The 21934-nt window shown below is 42.0% G+C and overlaps 2 protein-coding genes across 3 annotated transcripts; both read left to right on the top strand.

Annotated features, from left to right (window-relative positions):
- The first annotated feature begins 689 nt into the window (after window positions 1-689).
- Window positions 690-4600, top strand: frrs1l (ferric-chelate reductase 1-like). Its single transcript, XM_080896163.1, has 6 exons — window positions 690-827; window positions 1043-1267; window positions 1607-1691; window positions 1957-2095; window positions 3257-3503; window positions 3592-4600. Exons 1-6 carry the CDS (start codon window positions 749-751, stop codon window positions 3762-3764), a joined length of 948 nt encoding a protein of 315 aa, XP_080752289.1. The 5' UTR covers window positions 690-748; the 3' UTR covers window positions 3765-4600.
- A 142-nt stretch (window positions 4601-4742) lies between these two features.
- On the top strand, window positions 4743-20204 carry tmem245 (transmembrane protein 245). 2 transcript variants are annotated; one of them, XM_080896162.1, is made up of 17 exons: window positions 4743-6212; window positions 7309-7426; window positions 7951-8046; window positions 8350-8457; window positions 8807-9016; window positions 9115-9284; window positions 14395-14499; window positions 14581-14663; window positions 14749-14839; window positions 14925-15023; window positions 15115-15243; window positions 15591-15713; window positions 16794-16939; window positions 17023-17123; window positions 17229-17403; window positions 18747-18941; window positions 19032-20204. In XM_080896162.1, exons 1-17 carry the CDS (start codon window positions 5538-5540, stop codon window positions 19078-19080), a joined length of 2673 nt encoding a protein of 890 aa, XP_080752288.1. In that variant the 5' UTR covers window positions 4743-5537; the 3' UTR covers window positions 19081-20204. The 2 variants fall into 2 exon arrangements, with proteins under 2 accessions (XP_080752288.1, XP_080752287.1); XM_080896161.1 differs by having other exon boundaries at window positions 19029-20204.
- Window positions 20205-21934: the final 1730 nt, after the last annotated feature.

Below are 21934 nucleotides of genomic sequence, written 5' to 3'. Positions count from 1 at the left end.
AGTACTTGTTATGATAAATTAATGTAAGGTCACATATCTACTCAAAGTATGTCCACGATCATGCCCAGCTAAAAAGTCCCTGCTCACTTTGAATGCTCACTTATATGTAGCTACCTGGACTGACACGTAGTGACATTAAGCACCACATTTAGAAATGACGTATAATACTCCCAGAGAGTGCATGTGAACATAGTGGATATGCAACCATTTTTTATGGAACAGAATCTGGACCTTTTAAAAATCGCATATATGCACATATAACAAGCAGAGTGATATAGATTAAAAACAAGAGGAAAAACAGTGTAAAAGGAACAGCTTATATTCGTGTCTTCAGTAAATAATTTTCGGAGAGAGGAGTGCAAACATGATTGGTAATTTTTAGGTTAGGTTAGATTAGATTACTTCCAAATTTTGGATGAATAAACACAATTTAACGCATAGCTCGTCAGAACAATAGAAGCTCTGTGGTATATTTGGTGTCAGTGACTAGGACTAAAATTCCGATTGCAGCCGAGGCAATAAAATCTTACTCTACAGGCTAATTATTTTACATTGCATCATCTTATACTCCAAACATGTGAAATACTGTGTCAGCTGTTGTGGAAACGTTGTTCAATCTCCAATTGATCGATGGTGACAGCAGCACGTAGCGTCTGCTCATTGGACGTTACTGTGATTGACTGAGGAGACGAGAGGAGAGGGCGGCTGGGCGATACCATTCATCCGGCCCAACACCGAAAAATAGCCTATGAAAAGATTAATGAGCTCTAGAAGCCATCAGGACTGCGGTTTCAAAGAGGATTATGGGCGTGTAGCTGAATTCGATGGTAAGATTACGAATCTGGGTAATTTAGAGCTGGATTAGCCTCCTAATCAGACGCGGTGTCCCCTCGCATCCCTGCGAATAAACAGGATGAGGAGACGGTTTTGTGACGCTGCAAGGAAACCTGCGAAGATGCAGAAATTCAAACAGTGATGGACATCCAGTTTTCTTCCAGATCGGTTTAACCGTTTTTGTTTTTTGTATTTATTGTTTTACCAGCGTTCCCTTTTTTGTTGGTCATGATTTTCCTGCGGAGGCTTGTGCAGCTTTCGGTGCTGCTGATCCACGCTGGATGGTGGGGGGTCGCGCCGAGCCCCACCGATGAGGGAGCACTCCGGACTGGCCACGGAGAGCACGGAGAGCCTGGACACCAAGAGCCTCACAAGGACTCCTACAGCACCTTCGCCTCCGAGTTTCTGGAGTCCAGATATCTGTCCGATGATGGTGAGGATGTCACTCAGTCCACTAAAGATGAGCAGCTAGTGGTTTTGTTTGCATGCTTTTTTTCCACACACAAGCACACAGGGCCTAGCACGGGCAGGACAAAGGTTAATATGTGCCAGTGTTGTCTTGCATCCAACCTGTCACCTCAATATGAGGCCTTTCAGCACCCAGGCCAGCTCCCCGATGGTAGCTGCCCACCCCTTCCTTCTCCTCACCCACACACAGAGTGCAGATGGCCTCTCCTCAGTTGGCCTTCATCACTGAATACATGTATCAGCTATTTAGTGTGTAATCAACAAAATTCACGTTATTTATTTACTTATTTGCTGTGTTTCGCAGGTTACCCATTCCCCACAGCACCCCCAGTTGACCCCTTTGCCAAGATCAAAGTCAGCGACTGTGGAGTAACAAAGGGCTGCATAAGGTTAGAGATCCACCTCTGTCTTTCTCTAAAAAGAGCTCGAGTGTTACTGTAATCCCTGGGGGTCCTTCATCCCAGATGCTCCTGACGTCAGAGAGCCAGAGCTAAACATGGGAACGCTCAGCAAGCTAATCTTTCTTCTTTGTAACCTGGATTCAGTTTCTTTTAAAAAGTGTCCTCATTTGTTTAGATGAGCTCTGTCTGCCCAGCTGAGATCTTATCTCTAGTGAATGACTGTGAGCATTTGCATTTATTTATCTGCACTCAGGTACGGGAAGCCGGGGTGCGATGCAGAGACGTGTGACTACTTTCTGAGTTATCGTCGCATCGGGACAGATGTGGAGTTTGAGCTGAGCGCAGATACGGATGGCTGGGTGGCTGTAGGTTTCTCATCTGATAAGAAAATGGTGAGCAGCTCTGCAACATCTCTGACTGCTAAAAGTTACACAGGTCTTGTGTCTTATTTGGGACAGCAAACCATGTGTTTGTATCTTTTGGGCTGCATATAATTATGATTTTTTTGTTTTATCGCTTCAGGGTACAGAAGAATTAGCAGTCCCACGTCAAACTCATGGATAAGAATTTTTTTGACTGTAAGAGATTGAACCAATTAAATATGAAATTCAGTGACTCAGCAGGTCTCCACAATAAACTCTCTGTGTCAATGTTTCAAAACTTAAAAAAACATATATTAATTTATTAGCCAGTTTGTTTAATAAAAACATTGTTTGGGTTAAAGTAAACCCTTTCACAATTTAATCCAATGAGGCGAAGCTTGTGCTGTTTTTTCCCCCAGGTCAAAACATTGACATCACAACAGTGCGACTGATACGTTGCAACCACAGTCCTGGAGCAACATTTATGTAACTTTTTGCGAAGACTAAAAGCATGATATTGCATCACATGCAATATCATGCTGCATGCATGCATCACAGTTGCTGCAGATTTCTCAGATGAACATCTGTGATGGAAATCTCCAATTCACCATATCCCAAAGGAGCTCCATTAGATTGAGATCTGGTGACTATGGAGGCCCTTTAAGTACAGTGAACTCGTTGTCATTTTCAAGAACCCAGTTTGACACAATTTGAGCTTTAAGACATGTTGTGTTATCTTGCTGGAGGCAGCCATCAGAGGATAGGTACAGTGTGCCAATAAAGGGATAAATATATTCAGCAACAATCTCAAGAATGGCTGCTCACTGGATATTTTCTTTTACAAGGAATTCTTTGGAAAACATAGAGATGTTTACATGGGGAAAATCCCAGCCGATCAGCAGTTTCTGAAATACTCAGATTAGTCTGTCTGGCACCAGCAACCAAGTTCAAAGTCACTTAAATCACTTTTCTTCCCAATTCTGATGTTCATTTTGGACTTCAGAAGGTCATCTTAATATCTTAAATGTTTAAATGCTTAAATGCACTGAGCCATGTGACTGGCTCATGGGTATTTTTTTTTAATGAACTGGCCTGGAAGTGTATATTTTACCTTGACTGTATCATAATGGTCAGTTTTTTCAAGAACTAAATTTATGCACATTTTGGAAATAACACTCTTTGTCTCCTTAGGGAGGAGACGATGTTATGGCCTGTGTGCACGATGATAACGGGCGCGTGCGGATACATCACTTCTACAACGTCGGCCAGTGGGCCAAGGAGATCAAGAGGAATCCGGCTCGAGACGAAGAGGGCATATTTGAGAACAACCGCGTCACCTGCCGTTTCAAGCGACCGTTATATGTCCCACGAGAGGAAACGCTTGTGGACTTACACCTCTCGTGGTACTACCTGTTTGCATGGGGACCTGCTATTCAAGGTGAGCGATGAGTTTTTAGCGTCAGATTACACTGCCCATTTTTTTAGCCCTTGCCCGTGACATCTCCTTCATCTTACCTGTCCAACAGGTTCCATCACGAGGCACGACATTGACAGTCCTCCAGTCAGCGAGCACATGATCAGCATCTATAAGTATGTGGACATCTTCATGCCCTCCACAGCTTATCAGACATTTAATTCTCCCCTCTGCTTACTGCTCATAGTAGCTCTCACCTTCTACCTGCTGATGGGGACGCCATAACGAAGCACAGCACAGCACAGCAGAGAGAGGATGAAGCAGCAATAAAAAAAAGTTTAAATCTGATGCCACATACAAGTGCCCTCTTTGCACAGACTGTGTTAGATATATTGAACATGAAAGACTATATATTCATAACTCACACAGCATCTTGAAGTATTAAAGCAACACTCTAGAGGTGATATGTGCTGATCTGAGTATTAGACAAGAGGGCAGAGTAGTAGTAGTAGTTTAAAATAGGCCAGTCATTTTCAGTGTTAACGATAGCTTCCAGTTATATAAAAATATGAGGACTCCATTCCAACAAATACATCTCACAAGACTTTGAAACCCTGCATGCACTGGAAAATCTGGGAATGGTTTCAGACACCCACCGTGCACTGGTGAATAATGTCAAACTTTGCCAAAACAACGGGTTTCTGAGGATGAAAGGAAAATAAAACAGCTCTCACAAATGCTTCCCGTCTCCTCACCCTGCTACGTTTCTGTGGATCTCAGCCTTAAAAAAATAAAATAAAAATGTTGTTTGCTGGTGTTAGAAATATGGACTGCAGGGTTTCAGGAACAACCCGGTGCATCTACTATGTAAAAGATTTTCGTATACTTTTTTTTTACATCCTTGTCTGATTTCATCATCTCACTTCCTCAACCACAGTAACTGCTTTGTTTATCAGTACTGTGACACTGTGACTTACAGCAAGACTGATGAGAAGAGTTACTACTATTGCCTGTTCAAGCAATAACACGGTTAACAGAAACATTTTGCTCTGAAGTAATATTTTTTTCCCCTGGGTTGCTATTGTAGCTTTTGAAGTGTATTAAAAATGGTTGAATATGTTAAGATGTCTCCCACTGAAACATCTGTCGCTGCTGTGCTTATTGCTAAGAACACAGTCTATACAAAATACAGACGCTGTAGTGAATGCAGAGATTGCCTTCTCACTCTGGAAGTATAAAGCCAAAGGGCATGACTTTAATAGGATGTAACATAATTAGATTTTGAGCAGTGGCTACGTGTAGTATGATGTGCAGCCTGATAAAATGTACAAATTACTCATACATTCACACTCGTGAGAGGCTGGGCAGAAGATAAAATACACAAGAAAGCGCAGAAAATAACAAACCAACAAAAAACACACCACCTTTTACACACCACCTGCTTTTCAAGCACATGAAATGGGCAGTGGGAAAAATAAAGGGGTTGTAGAAATTCTCATAAAAAAGTAAATGAATGTACAAATGCAATGGTATTCATATAAAAACCATTGTATATTTATGCGTGGTTGTTTTGTTTTGTTTTTCTTACCAGTTAACCTAACATGCATGCCTGCCATGGGAAGAAGCTGTAGGGCACAGGGAGAATATGCAGCTTTTGAACAGAAAGACCCCACACAGCCATGAGATTCAAACCCAGTGGAAGTGTAAGCTAGTGTGGTGTCAACTTGAAGTCAACTTACCGTACCATTTAAAAAACAAATGTTTAAAAAAGGATCTCGGAATTTCAGAAAACCTGATCATCATGACTCTAATTGTCTTAAAGACACTTTGTTTAACAATGTAATGTAATTATTTTTATTTATATATTTTAAATAGATATGATGTGTATTGCTGCTTGAATTAAGTACTTTATAACATCACCTTGTAACATTAATAAAACAATAATAAAAAATAAACCGGAAGAAAATTGGTAAGTTAAAAAAAGAAAAGAAAAAGAAAACAGGAAGGAACGCGCGACATCACCGACACTTCATTGCCCATGAGGCCTTTGGGCATTCGATGTTGCTACGTCATTGTTTTCCTCCCTCACGCGGTGGATCAGTTGGACGGGCTGGCGGAGCTGAAACTGGGAACATGGCAGACGAGGAGGATTCGGCGCCGGATCCCGCCGCTGTCTCTCCCCCAGAGAGTCCTCACGCTGGGCAGCCTCACTTTGTTTCTTTCTCGGAGAGCTTCCAGCCGGCTGTCGGGATGATGAGCCAACTGCTAACCCAGCCCTCCTCCCTGAAGTTTGACAAGAACATAAAACAGGCCTTCTACAACACCGGGGCGATGATATTTGTGGCTATCTGCTGCGGGGCAGCTGTCCTGGTCTATTTCATCCTCGAGGCCTTCCTCCGCCCGCTGCTCTGGGCTGTGCTCTGCGGCACCTTCCTCCACCCCTTCAAATACTCCCTGGCTCGTCTCGGCCGTTCATGGCTCAGCGGCCTGCAGGACAGCGGGACGCCCATAGTGGTGGGGACGCTGCTGGTCCCGGTGTGGTGTCTCAACTACGGGGTGGAGGCGATGGGTAGGGTAGTTCTGGAGAAGCTCACGATACTCCTGGTTATCGGGGCGGGGGCACCGCTGGTTTACTTCCTCTACCTTTTCTGGAGTGTCATCGGTATGCAGGTGATCCTCGGGCACGTCTGTGGGGTCATCGGGAACGCGCTGGACTGTTTCCACTTTATGTGGGTGAGTGACAGTAGAGTGACAATCCTCTCTCTGACAGAATGACAAAGGGCCCCTCTGTCCGTCAGAGTGGGTGCTGTTAGGTCAGCTCTGTGTAAACTGTGGCACATATTTTAAATATTATCTGGGACAGAATGTTAAAAGTTATACTTTAAACGTCAATGATTTTATTACTCGCCTGATTGTGTGGGTCTTACTATAGTAAACTAGTAATCTTACGATAACAAACTAGTAGTCTTTTGATTGTTGGTTGGGTAAAAAAAAATCAAATATGAAAAGCTCACATCACGTTATTTGCACAGAAAATTATCTACAGAGGGAGTAATAACAGTAATTGTGAATTTCATTCCTACTTAATCCCGTTTTGTGTGTCTGATTAAAATGAACTCAGAATTAAAATGTTGACTGTACAAATGTATAAATGTTATTATCATGTTGTCATAAATGCCATTTAGCAATAGGCAATAGTTGATAAAGAATAATTGGGGGATTAAAGTTGACTGGCTGCTGCAGTGTGTCTCTAATAAAGACTTATTCGATTAACCTAAACAGAAAATGTGTTTCTTGGAATATGTGTGCAAACTTTTATGTAAGTTGATCTAATTTCCTGCAGTTCCAGCATCTGATCGATCGGTACCTCATTCCCAAACAGCTCCAGGGGCCAGAACCCGTCCACCTCATCCAAATTGCATTAAATGTTCTTCTTTCTCTGAATGCGGAGTTCAGCTGACAGAGGGCCTGTGTTTATAAATAGGATGGAGGACACTATATTAAATTACATCAAGGCATGTCTTTGTGAGGAGCGACACAAGCTGAGATCTTTATGAGCAGTCGATTAAACTTCTAGTGTCGTCTTAAGTGCTGACTGCTAAACAGGAGCAGAGCGTTTGTAAAACTGGATGAGTTTAGGAAGAAAAAACATCAACACAAAGTGATTATCACAAAAACTGTTCAATTATACTTTTTAAGACTCATGAAGTTTAAAGGTTCAGCATCAAATGATGATTATGATGCAATGGAAGAGAATAGAAGTCTCAGTATATTTAATTAAAATACCCTCTGTTTCATTATTGTGCATCTTTGTTTTATTTCGTCACAGGTGGGGACTGTCGTGTTTGGATACTTGCTGGCGGTTTGTTTTAAGTGGAGTCCTCAAACTGAGCGGTACCTGAGGACTCTGGCACTTCCTGTCTGGGCTGTCCTGCTCTTCTACATCGGTGAGTGTGGACAGCGCCCACAGCCAGCCATACAAGCTGCCTCTTTGGACTGCAGGAGATTTCTTCTAGATGTGGTCAATAAGTTGCTGCCTGTACAAATCCACTTGTCTTTGAAACAGAGGGCACGCAGAGTAAGATGAGGATGTCGAAAGTATTTTTAGCACACTTAACACTTGCTCTGAGCTTCAGGCGTGAAGTTTTAAAAAGTGACTGAAAGCTGGTTAAGAAGAAGTTCTGCCTTAAAAGGAGGTTTCTGGGCACATGTGAGAAAATGTTTTCTGCTTTGAAGTTTTTAAAAGTGCTTTCATAGCAACAGTCAACATTGTATGTCATATTTGTTTATGAATATGGTTCAGCTCATCAGGCAAGACTAGCAGAGTCATGCTTGACAAGGAATATACCTGTTAAGCCAGTAATGTCGTCCTGCAGTTTAACTACAACAGCTTTCTCTCAATCTAGTTAAATGTATCCATCCGTAACTCATCCATCTTCTTCCACTTATCCAATTCCTCTATCTGTTTTAGTGTCTCTGACTGGCTCATGGAGAGTCCCCATATTTGTGGTTGTGGTTGGGCTTCTCATCGTGGGCTACCAAGAGAAACCACCTGTCCCTGGCACAGGTGAAAATATACTATCACACCTATACACTGACATACATTGACATTTACCACAATGAGATACCTTTACTCACCATTAACTAGGTAATAAATATGGTCAAATGAGCACAAGTCTATGATGTGCTTAGATTAAGTTGCATTTAGCCACATTTGCCTAAGCCTAGCTTTACGTGAAATATAAGTGACTTGAGGTGACTGGTTGGGCTACGCTCATCAGACCAGCTTTGATCTTTCCTACTGTGCATCCTCCGCTCTGCCTGCCTGCCTTTGTGTTTCGTTATATTCAGTCTCTCTTGATCTCCCCAGGTGAGCTTTCAGGGCAGGTGCTGTCATTTGCTGCTAACACTATTTACATGGCAATCTCCTGTAGCAACCTTCAACCCAAAACTGAACTCAGTGGAAGCTCCTCCACAGGTAAGCTAGCTGCATTGTATTCAGTCTATTAAAGAAGATCATACAGATGTCCCAGATATCTGGGCTGTAAGGTTTATGAAATGAGAGAACTGGCAGATTGAACAGAGGGAATCAGACCTCTGAACATACTGTTCGATAAATGTTCAGAGCATTGCTAATTGGTCAGAAAAATGTCAAGTTTTAAAACCCAAGATATGCAATTTCAGTTTTACATTCTTTATTTCTTTTTTTACTGTAGCTGCTTTGGCTTTACCAATTTAGCCACAGCGGCTGAAACTCAACTGCTTTGTTCTTTCTTTCTCTTCCTCTTCTGTGCTTCCTCTGTCTGCTTTCCCTCATCCGCTCATAGATGGTGTGCAGTCTGTGGGTCCCGTGCCTTCCACTCCTGGGTTTCCCGGGTTCGCTGGGAGCTCTCGTACATTGCCCGGCCTCTTCCAGAGAGAGAAAAGCTCCCACAGAGCCAGTGATATTTACTTTATTCTGCTGGTCTGGGCTATTGTCTTGGTGCAGGTCTGGCTCAACCTGTGGATACTACAACTGCTCCCTATTCCTGTGGCCGGTAACACACACACAGACATACAAACAGATATGTGCACACTTTCAGTTACTCCTCGTCAGTCGGATTTTACTCATGTGCATGTTGGCTCACTGATCTAGTGTGGGTTCTGAAGAAGCTGGTGGTCCGGTTTGGTATGAAGAGCTTTGCAGAGAGGACTCTTACCTCGTGGTGGACGGTGCTAGAGAAGTTTGGACGTGAGCGTGAAGAGGCACTGCTCCCTGGACCAATCAAAGGCCTGGCTCAGTTCCTCCTACGTATCGACACTAAGGTAATGTAAGAGCTGCCTGTGAAGCTGATGTCCTTATTTCCTCTGCCTTTGACTTTATACTTCCCCATCCAGACACACTTTATCTGCAACTGCTTGATAACAAATTACTTATCAAAATATCTCAGGAAAACTGAAAGTCTCAAAATGCTCTGTTGTTATCAGTCATATTACATATGTTAGTTTCATTTTTAATGTCTAAATTTAGCCAGTGTAAAGATCTGCCAGGTCCTAAATTTATTAAAATGAAATTGGTAAATTCATATTAAATTGCCAAAAACGGGGGCTTTTTAGTTTCCTTTACCTTTTAACAGAGGATTTTAGCTGCTGTTTTTGTTTTTCAGCCTTTTAGTTTTGACCCAGTTGCAACAATCTCATCAGTGTCGTTTACGGCAACAGCTGGAAGCTATTTTTAGCAAAAAGCTGTATTAAACCAAGTGTGCGCTAAACTGCCCAGCACCAAATGGTAGACAGACAAAATTAGCACTTAGCTGAGAAACACTTTAAAATCAGTTCATTAAAAAACAGAGCTAAAAGGAGAGTGAATATTAGCCTGATGCCCGCATCACCAGGTGGGCAAGAAAATACTCATGCATCAGTGATGTTGTTGCCCCATATCTGCTGGATGTGTAAGTATGCAGTTGTTTTGTTTCCAATCAAAATTTAGAGGCAAAATATCTCCAAATCTCTCAATATAGACTAAAAATCTCAAAAAACAAAGCAATGCAGAGCAGAATTTTTTGCCGACATATTAGAGTGAGTGACAGGATTAGTGCTACATGGTTTACATTTCTCAGGTTTTATAAATAATGATGTCATTGCTGTAATCTTATACACTTTTCTGCCTTGCCCTCACAGTTTTGGGATGTATTTGTGTTCTGTCTTTGTAATCACATTGATTTGCATCCCACTTGTATTGCCAGTCCACACTCACTGTAGTTAGTGTATCTTGCCTGCCACTTCCTGAGGGGTGTACTACGAAGCAGCTTCCGCAGAGTTTGACTTTTTTGTTTTCATGCATTAGTTGGTCCCATGAAACCTAAAACCTCATTCAAACCTGACGGGTATTTCCAATTTTAATGTTATGGTTTCTGTGACAGGCTCTGTCCTCGCTTACATAAAAGTGGGAGTTGGTGGTGGGAGCATCATTTGACTCCTGTTTAGCACAAAATGGACTGCAACAGCTATACTGGTGCTGCCAATAACTCAAGATGGAACAATTCAGCAGAAAAATATAATCGCATAAATTAATAAATTACTATATTTATTTTACCACTCAGTCCACTCCTGGTGCTGCTATTTAATGTAGAGATCTACAAATTAGAATCATGATGTGTTTCATTATGAAGTGCATTCAGGTTTGACACTGTAATTAGATAACTTTTGTTATTGACCAAATTGAATTAAATAAATTTTCTTAATTGAATAACCTCTGTAATAAATTCCAGTAGACTGCTATCGCAGTAGTGTAAAACGTAGCATTTACACAAGTTCAGTGCCTGGGAATTCCTGTGAAAACACAACATGTACAGTTGTTGTCAGTTTACATTCATCACAGGCATAAACGTCATAGTAAATTTGGACTTTTAACGATTTTTTTGAGCTGTTCTTTTTCCAGACTTGTATTATTGTAGACCATATATGTTTAATGACTTTAAGGAAAAAAAGAAATGGGAGCATGAGTTTGAACTTATTTTAGATTTTCTCTCATCCAAATAGTCTGGAACATATACATACACGCCCAAATGTATACACATACTCAAGTGGTCCCGAAGGTTCTACAGTGCCTTTTAATCTGACAGGGCCAAGGCCTATTAACTCCTCATTAATTATTGACTACAGCTGGTAGTTTCTCTTTGCCAGCACAAAAAGGATTTGCTTGGCAGGACTCATTTGATTGACCTCAGACCAATAGGAAACTCAAAGGAGCCCAACCCGAGAACCACCGAGGCTCAAGAACTGGAAACTGTTGGAACACCAACATCACTGTCCACAGTGAAGTGAATTTTACATCGCAGTGGATTGAGAGGGTGTTGACCAAGAAAGAAACCCCTGCTTTAAAATCAACACATTCAAGCTCCTCTGAAGTTTGCAGCTGCTCAAACAGATAAGCCAAATGCCCTCTGGAGAAAAGTTTATGGTCGGGCAAGATAAAGATTGAACTTTTGGGCCACAATGACTAGAAGTATAAACATGAGGAACACTGTACTGAGTGTCAAGCATAGTAGTGGTAGCATCATGCTCTGGGCCTGTTTTGCTGCCAGTGGCATAAGGTACATTACAGAGAAGATTCTTAAACTTGATCTTAAATGAACAGATAGAAGGTTGAAACTTGAACACAGTTGGTAGTTCCAACAGGACAATGATCCCAAACACATATCGAAACTGGTGTTAGAATAGATAAAGTAGGCTAGCATTGAGCTTCTTGAATGGCCTTCCCAAAGCCCCGACCTCAACCCTTTGAATATTCATGGACTATGCTGAAAGGCTGGGTCTGCTCCAGGAATTATGCCTAAAGCTTGTCGATGGCTACCGGAAGCATTTGGTTGACTTGCTAAGAGACATTTAAACAAAATAATAGTGGAGATTTATGTATATATTTTGACCCTTAGTGGATTAGAGAAGAGCCAAAATAAATACAAACAACTGAGTTCAAAGAAATCATTAAAAGCCCCAAATGACCTGTGATTATATGTAAACTGACCACAGCTGTACCGTTTGCACTGCTGTAACTTAACTGCTAGACTTTGTTCAGTGCTGTTATGTACAGCTTAACAGATTGCATGTCAGCTGATAATCTATATCACTCTTAGGGCAACTTGTTTGGAAAAGAAGTGAAACCGTATCACTTGGAGATGATGTTAGACAAAAACTTCTGAAAATAGCTTTAAAACGAGAGCTGCCCTTCTGAAACCTCTGGCTATAGTCTCAACATACCTTGCTAACACATGAATTCCTCTTTGTAGTACACCGCTCTGACCCCTCAGAGCCTGTACCCACACAGAGCTTGTATTCTTGTTGCACGGGTACATGTGATGACTGCTGCAAAACTCTTTCCAATAATAATTTTCCCAATGTCTCTTTGTCTCCTCCCCAAGCTCTGGCATTGGCTTAACAAGCAGGTAATGATTTGGAGGAGCAGAGTGCTGAGAGAGCGAGACTGAGAGAAAGTGGGCTTGTGTGTGAGAGACATTGAGAAAACAAGGGCAAATAAATAAATAACTTGTATTTATGTGCGGGTGTGTGTGACAGCGTGAGCACACCTTGTAGCGGCTTGGACTGGCATTTTACCCATCCACTGTCATCACCTCTGCCATCCTGTCTAAACATCTGTCCTCTTGCTTCTTTCCAGCTTTTATTTTGACAGTGAGCTACAGCCGGGGTGTTGCACTCAATAATCCCTCAGCCCCGACTGTATCTTCTCTGCTTTGACCTGAGTTTGTCTTGTGTGTGTGTGTGTGTGTGTGTGTGTGTGTGTGTGTGTGTGTGTGCGAGCTGCCTCAAAGAGTAGTGTTAAATGGGGGGGGTGTTTCCTTTTTTTTTTCCTGGAAATTTTAATTTTTTTTATTTTTTAGGTGTGGCTAAGGGACTGGACAAAACAATGGAAACACGGTTATTCAATGTGAGGAACTAAACTTAGTGAATATATTTGCCACCTTTGAACCATTTGGCTTTGTGGAGCTGGTTATTACCATAGACTGTATATAAAAGATGGAGATTAGCACTGGGCTGTCACTCATTGTTTGGTCTTTGTTGTTGTTGTTCTTTTAGTTTTAAAGTAAGACATCAGAAAAGAGGCTTGGCTCAAATTGAGATTTTTGTGGAAACTACATGCTCAGTCAGCAGCCAGGACCAAATTTCAAACCCTTTTTTGTCATCTGTTTTACTCTTACATTTGACCATATTGTACAACATACAACATTCTGCTTTTTTTTTGTTTTGTTTTGTTTTTTTGTTTTGTTTGTATTTTAATAAGGCTTGAAACTATTGATGAGACCACAAACTCTCTCTGTAGTTCTCAATTTGAACTATATACAGAATGGCTGTAGCTCCCGTTGACCTCAATGTACCTACAAGCCTGCATTCTGCATCTGAAGGCCACCAGGTCACAATAACTATGGTTGGAAAAAGACTTGCTTTCTGTCTTGACCTCAGTACAAATTTAAAGTGTTTACAATCTATTCAATTCAGTTCGGTTTTATTTATATAGCGCCAAATCACACAAGTTGCCTCAAGGCACTTTATACTCTGATTCTGGCTGTTATTTATGAACTAGAGTGTCTTTTATTTAGAATTATCACAGGTGTTGATTCAGTTCAGTCATTTCTGATGATGTAGTTTATATTTTTAATACAGTGCCGATGTGCTGCATTGGAAATGTAGTGTTTGTCGTTGTGCGGCCTGTGTATAACTTTTTAGAGGTCTCATGCTCCCTGTTGTGATAGTGACTGAAACCTCTTCTAAACCTCTCGCTGCTCAATATTACCCAACTTCTTTAATTTAATTACTTCTTTCAGTATTAAAATCTTTTTGAAGTGGTGTTTCCATTTTTTTGTTAAACAACTGTTTGCTGTTCTTCTTTCAGGTAAGCTAGATGTTAAAGAGGAAGGTATAAGACTCGCTGTAGATTCACTCACCTAAGGTTTTACACAGACTCTTTGCAGAAAATGCCATGTCATGTCACCATCAATATAATAAACCATTACGCCATGGCCTTAGTGCAAAAAGAGAGAGTTCTGCTAACAGAGCTTTGATTTTAATGCAGTTTTGGCGCATTGAGAAACCTGAGTCGAGAACAGAGAGCTCACTTTGAAAGTGATGTCATGTCTGTTTGTCGTTAAACCAACAACCCAAAAAGCCACTTGCATGATTTAATGCTTCAGTGCAAGAATGGGTGCATGCATTGTATGAGTACAGATATGCTGTTATTGTCCTCTGTGAGGACTTTTTACGTCTAAAATGACTTTTCACAAGTGATAAGGACACAGGTTTCTCCATGTGCATGTTTTTACCTCCTTTAAAGTTGTACTGATGAGTCTATTTTGCCATCTTCCTATTATCCCCCCCCTTCTCCCTGTCTTTGCCCTCCTCTCCTTTTTATCTGTGCACCCAGATGGTTGTGTGGCTGGAGCGATCTCTGGATAAAATCATCAGTATCTTCATCATCTTCCTCTTGGTCACAGGGACCCTGCTCATGGCTCTGCTGCTCACTGCTATGGTAGGTTTTTGGGTTTTTTAACCTGACTTCACATCATTTGCACTGATGATGGATAAAAAAAATAAACATTAATCTTTGTAGGTTCATCACGAAAGTGCTCACATCATCGACGTAACCAGTAACCTCATCAATGAGACCGTATCTAACCATCCAGAATGGGCCAAGTAGGACAGTCCACTCTGTTTTTCTGTGTTTATTTTTAGACTTTCCTCTCATTTGCTAAAACAACCTTACTTTGTCCTCTGTTAGCCTCCTTCCAGAAGCCCGCGTGGTCCAGAAAGCTCTAAATTCAGCTGCTACTAATGTCTACCAGCATGGGAGAGAATGGATAACACAAAAGGTCAGGACAGTAATTTTCACTGATAATAATGGAATACAGCCAGACAGCGAGGAATGTGACCAATCTGTTTCCTTTGTGTGTGCAGCTTCATAAGATTTTAGGAGATAAGGTGAACCAAACTGCAGTGATTGAGAAGCAAGTTTTAGAACTTTGGGACCGACTGTATCACTCCTGGTTTGTGAAGGTAGTGTCAGAGTTTTGTGTTTAATGTCTCCCAAAGTCTGTTCTTCAGTATTCTTCAGTTTTACATAAAATACTATGGTCACATTTTTCAGAATGTAACCCACTCTGGACGGCATCGTGGGAATAAGATGACTCACAGACAGAACAGCTGGCTGGGGGACATCCTGGACTGGAAGGACATTGCTTCCTTTCTGCAGGAAAATATCGAGACACTACTGTCTGTAAGTATGAACGTATGTAACGTACACTATAATGCCAAGTGTTTCAATCACTTCCATGGCCACAGGTGCATAAAATCAAGCACCAATGCATGCAGACCGCTTCTACAAACGTCTGTGAAAGGATGGGTCGCTCTCAGGAGCTCTGAATTCCAGCATGATACCGTGATAAGATCCCACCTCTGCAGTCCAAGACCATTTTGTTTTCTTAGATCAGGACATCAGCCATGAGAGCACCATGCCAGCACTGCCCCACTAGCAGCATTTGCAAATTTACAACTGTGTGCGTCTTAGATAGAAGTACAGTTTCCTGTGGATGGTGTGTTTATTGTTGCCTCGTCATTTTGCAGATCCTGGAGTCTTTGTGGGTTGTAATGAGCAGGAACGTTGGCCTCCTCATCTCCACCACGACCACTCTCCTCACCGTCTTGTTCCACAGCGGCACGGCGCTCCTCAACTTTGCACTGAGTTTGGTATGAAACGCTGATCACAGCCACGTCGTTTTCTCCATTTTATAAAGTCCAACTGTTTGCAAAATTGATTATCATTATTCTTTTGTAATGCACAAAAGTAAGCAGAAAGTGTTCAGCTTAACTGCAAGTGTTTCTCAAAAATATTCTAATAGATTTATAGAAATCTGAGGCCGAATAATGTCCTGCAGACTCGTCCATAAAAATGTTCTCAGACTTATGTTTAGCTAAAGATCATTCCCAACTGTGTGCTTAGGTTGATTTATAAATAATGCTTACTAACACGTGTCAGTGGTGTGTGCTTGTTTGCTGTGCTTTCTGCAATGGAGGCAGTGCTTCTTTTAAGCATTGTTTAAACTGTTGTGGTACATTTAAACTCCTTCATATTAAGCACACACTCACACTGATGGATGCACTAGGGGCAATCTGGTATTTAGTATCTTGTCCAGAGTCATTTTGAAATGCATACTTGAGGAGCCTGGGATCAAATCACCGACCTTCCTTTTAGTAGATGACCCGCCCGGGGCACCTCAAGGAGGCGCTATCATTAGCTAACTTAACAAGGCATTCATTCCACTAAAACATCTTCTTAAATAAGTATTTTGCCAGGTCGTGTAAAAAAAACAAAAAACAAAAAAAAACATGATCCATAACCTGAGATCAGTTTAAATTGATGACACTGGCCTTGAGTTTTTTCTCCTCAATAAATAATGCCAGCACAAATGAGCAGTAGTCTGGAATGGCCATGGACCTTTACAAAGATCAAAATCACCTTAAAGTTAGAGGAGACTGAGGCCAGGAAACATTCACTGGACTAAAATAGTGAGCTGACATTAGAGCCAAACACGCATCCTGGAAGCGTGTCAACTCCACAGTGACCGAGGTGGGGCTTGGACATGTCATCTGTTCCTCAACCACAATACAGGACTTTACTGAGCATTGTTAACTGTGTATATTTAATGGTGTTGCTCTTTCTGTCTTATTTTAATAAAGTAGACCTGCCACATTTACTCTTAAAGATTTAAAAAGCTAATCAGATAGTCTTATATTTAGCACAGCTGCCATTTTTACTCCTTCCTGTAGGTGATTTTCCTGACTACTCTCTTCTACCTGCTGAGCTCCAGTGGAGAATACTACAAACCGGTTAAATGGGTGATCAGCTTAACTCCTCTCTCTCAGCCGGGACCCTCCAGTAACATCATCGGCCAGTCTGTTGAAGAGGCCATCAGGTAGTCGCATGCGTAAAAGCTACAGAATCTAAATTTGTACCTTGGCGAGATTATTTTTGACCATATTTGTGTTTGTTTTGAAGAGGAGTGTTTGACGCCTCTCTGAAAATGGCCGGATTCTACGGCCTCTACACTTGGCTCACTCACACTATCTTTGGCATCAACATCGTCTTCATTCCTTCTGGTGAGTCAGCGTGTCCGCAGCAGATTGTGCTGTCGTTATGTTCGCACCTGCCAAGCCACACTCAGTGTTTTGTCACTCTCTGAATCCCTCTTTCCTGGCCTGAAGCTCTGGCTGCCATCCTGGGTGCCGTGCCGTTCCTGGGGACCTATTGGGCAGCTGTGCCGGCAGTGTGTGACCTGTGGTTGGCGCAGGGTGAAGGTGTCAAGGCCCTGCTGCTGCTCATCTGCCACCTGCTCCCAACATATTTTGTGGATACAGCCATCTACTCTGATATATCAGGGTATGTATGCGTGACCAGCTTATTTGAGCTTCTCTTTATGGCACTGGGACATCTGACAAACAAATCGCACCAAACCACCTGTGACTGTTAACATAATACATACAAGTCCGCTTGCTGGCCTAATGTGGGTTTGAAAGAAAACTGTACAGTTGTACGAGTCTATAAACAGCGTCTCTGTTTGCCTCTGTTTCATAAACTCCCTGTTGTGGACAGATAATGCTCCTGTCTTCGAGCTTCAAGCCCTACTATCTTTACATACAGTTTACATACACACTCAAATGCATACATCAACTCAAATCTTTTAATAAGCAGTGCTGAAGATTCTACAATGTCTTGTAACTTGATAAGGCCAAGGCCTATTAATTTCTCATTAGTTATTATGATTGAGTACATCTGGCAGTTTCTCTTTACCAGCTTAAAAAGGATTTGACTGACAGCACTCATTGGATTGACCAAATGGGAACATCCCAAAAATTCAATGAAGATCTAAGTAGGAGAATTATAGATTTACACTAGTTGTGAAGGTCTCTTGGAGCTATTTCCGAACACCTGCAGATTCTAAGATCATCAGTTTAAGTAGTTCTAGCTAAGTACAAGTTATTCAGATGTGTCACCAGTTTGCCAGGGTCTGGAGGAAGTCCCGAGCTGCCACCCTCAGATGAGAGGAAAATGGTTAGGATGTTTGAGAACAATCCAGGACCTATCAAGGTTGAAGCCTGTAGGAAACTGGAGGCACACCAGCGTCACTTTCCACAGAGAAGCCAGTTTTACCATGAACTGAGAGGATGACGACCAAGAAAGAAGTGCTCAAAAATTGACGTCTTCAAGTTCAACTGAAATTTTCAGCTGCTCACATGGACACGCCAAATCTTCTAGAGAAAAGTTTGATGGTGAGACGTATCAAAGAGTGAGTTTTTGTCCACAATGACAAGAGGTATGTTTGTAGTGAGTGAAAGCGAGGCTTACAAACCTAAGAAGGCTGTACCAGCTGTCATGCTCCAGGGCTGCTCTGCTGCTAGTGGTACTAGTACATTGCACAAAGTGGCTGGAATAATGAAGGAGGATCTCTAAATTCTTCACCTCAAATCAATCGTTGGACACAGTGGTTTGTTTCAACAGGACAGTGACCCTCAAACACACATCAAAACTGGTTGTGGAATGGATAAAAGCTCAAACTAACCTTGATGGGTGTATATAAACTTCTGACCACAGCTGCGGTTTGGGGAAAGCTAACTTTTTAGCCTGTTTTAGCCTTCGGCTGCATCACATGTGTGCACTGATACAGTAGCTGCCTGCCAGCCTTTCCACTGTGTTTTAAACCATTTCTTTTGTCTTTGTCTCAGAGGTGGACACCCATATTTGACAGGCCTGGCGGTGGCAGGTGGTGCGTACTATCTGGGTCTGGAGGGGGCTATTATCGGGCCTATCCTCCTCTGCATCCTGGTGGTGGCAGCCAACATCTACAGCGCTATGCTGATGAGCCCCAGCTCTGCAGTGCCCACACCAGTGCAGCCAAACTGGCCTCCCCACCCTATGAGGTAAGACGCATGAAGAACAAACAGCAGATTAGATGTTTTTAAAAAAATGCAAACCAACCAGTCAGTTGTCTTCTTGTCTGTGATTAGTAGGACCTTTACGGACGCCACTCCCTCTGTCCTGAAGAAGACCTGTGAATGAGCACATGAGGAAACGACATCCAGCTTCCTATAGGCTGATTCCTCAGGGGAATTGCTCCCCTCCCTGAAGCTCCTCCCTGTGTGGCCTGACTCCATAGGGACGCCCTGACTGAAAAAGAGGCATAGCAGCTGGTCACCCATGATGCTATGTGCTTAGCTGAACGGTTTCTCAGAGCGATATGGCACCAGCTCCTTTCATTCAGCAGCACACAAAAACTCCTGTAAGCATGCACCCTAATCCCAAACTTGGACCAATGACATCACATTGGGTTTACGATTGTGTAAGGCGGAGCCATCGATGCTAATCGCATCATCGCTCAAAACTCAGTGCCTAATTTGTTTTGTGATATTGAGAAATGCCTAAAAATTACTGTGTCATTTGTGGTGAACTGTAAGATGATATATTTTATCTACAAGACCCCTGATTTCCAGCCTGCACTCCTTGGCTGTATCTGTGCTACCGTACGTGGTTGTGCAGTATTTGTACTCCCTACCTCTCTCCTAATGGAGGCTCAAGTAGAGTTTGTAGTAAAGGCAGGTTTTCTAAAAAAAAAACAAAACTTCTTGCCACAGTTGTTGTCTCATGTGACTCAAGTAACTGAGTAATTAGACAGGGACCTGTTATTATGCTTATTTCTAGCTACATATTCGTATTGTGAGACTATAAATGAGTATTTCGTTAAAACTGACATCACACTCTCGAAGCATTGGCCACTGTATGTGCAGTGACATCGCCACAGCTCTGTACCAGTTACACCAGCGCCGAGGGTGCAAGGACTCGCTACAGTATTCTCCTGAACGATAGGTGTCGCTACTCAGACAAAAAGTCCATGTCAGTGCTGGTAAGAAGTCAAAACCAGAACCAAAGAAATCAGAAGATTTCTTTTCTCCCTTTCAACCTGCTGTAACATCTCCCTCTGTGTAATCTGTGGCAGCTGCTGCACGAGGTTACATAAGTTAAGCGGTGTAGCACTGGCCAAAACGACATCAAAGCTCGGCGTTGTTCACAAGGGCGAGGAACATAAATGGACCCTGACACAGCTGCTAAGTTCACCTGCTGTTTGAAGAAGCCCTCTTTCTTCTGATTGGCTTCCCCTCGCCTGGCTTCCACACAGAAGCCAGTGCTCATAAACCCCGCCTCCTAATCACCATACAAGGAAATCTGTGCCAAGCTGATGTCAGGAGTTGGCAAAATGATTGCCTCTCATAAAGATTAGTTTTATATACATTTACCTCATTTTTTGATGCACATTTAATATGATCACTGTAATTGGATAGTAGTATAAACACTATGATACACGACCGATAGAAAATAAGGATAGGTCCCATTTAACCGTTTTTATTTTTACTCTTTAGTTACTGTGTTATTCACGATTCCGTGATCGTAGCTGTGACATTCTCAGCTTTGACAACGGTGTTCACTCCTGCTTTACTGAACCAAGCTTTGTTACCACTGTTTGTCTTTTTTTGTTTGTACGATTCAGTTATTATTAATAATAAAAATAATCTATTTTTATTGGCTACAGGTTTAGACTGATGATGATGACTACTTCTAATGGATCAGATTACACATCTTACAATCAGATTTTAGTCTGGTTCCATTATCAGAGGATGTTTTTTATTTTATTTTATTTTGAATGTATTTAAAGATTAAGATTGTTTTGTACACATATGTGTGAAATCAAGTTTTTAATTCCTTACATTCTCTGCTGATCTCTCACCTTTGCACTCAGAAAATCTTGATTGAGTGATTTTGTGAAGCACTTTCAAGTTTTTTTTGTTTCCTTTTAAGTTTTTTTTAGGGCTGCGACTGTTGTCCCGGTCACAAGATTTCATTGACAGTTTAGACTTCACACACCTCAAATCCTATTTTAACCTCTTTTGCTCTTGCACTTCGTGCGCCACACTGTAACTCGAGTCAGAGCACTTGTCTGAGAGGAGAGTGTAAAGCAGGTTGCGGTCACTTGAAGCTTTAATAAAGAAGCAGATGACTCGTATGCAATGTGACTGATCAGACATGGCTACCATGTTAGCTGTCTGAGAGTGGGACAGTTTGATGTGCTATGAGTTTCAACCCAATACTGTAGTTTTCCTTTTGTACTGATGCTGTGGTTTTGTTTTTTTATTAATACTGGACATGCACTGATACAATAAACATGATCTAAACTGCAGTGACTTTGACTGTCTTGTATTGTCCTTTTTAGATTAAATAGATGAAACTGTTTGCTAAGTTTCGTGAAACTGGTTCAGTGTTGTATTTGCCAAAGTGTGGACGCAAGAAAACTGTCACTAATGAAGAAACATCAGTGGCTGTCCTAGCGTCATTCAGCAAGAGCCCACAGCGTAGCACTCGCCGCATGTCACTGGAGAGTGGCATTAGTCGAACAGCCCTTCGGCGGATATTAGCTACTCACAAATGGCACCCTTACAAACTCCAGCTACTGCAGCATCTCAACGAGGATGACCCAGATCGGCGCACAGAATTTGCAGAATGGGCAAAACAAAAATTGGAACAGGACGCTCAGTTCACGCAGAAGATTTTCTTCAGTGATGAGGCAAACTTTTATGTGAATGGTACAACGATAGTGGGTCCATTCTTCATCAATGGAAACCTCAAGGCCACTGGATATTTGAAATTGCTACATGATGATGTGTTTCCCTCTTTATGCACTGAAGCTGGCACGTTCCCTGAGTTTTTCCAGCAAGATGGTGCACCACCACATTATGGGTGCCAGGTCCGAGCATTCCTAGATAAACAGTTTCCTGGAAAGTGGATTGGTCGTTGTGGGCCAGTTGAATGGCCCCCAAGGTCTCCCGATCTGACCCCCTTAGACTTTTCTCTTTGGGGTCTTCTG

The sequence above is a fragment of the Rhamphochromis sp. 'chilingali' genome (genome assembly GCF_963969265.1).
Source record: "Rhamphochromis sp. 'chilingali' genome assembly, chromosome: 11".
Lineage (NCBI taxonomy): Eukaryota > Metazoa > Chordata > Actinopteri > Cichliformes > Cichlidae > Rhamphochromis > Rhamphochromis sp. 'chilingali'.
This window is presented reverse-complemented; position numbering and strand designations above follow the sequence as displayed.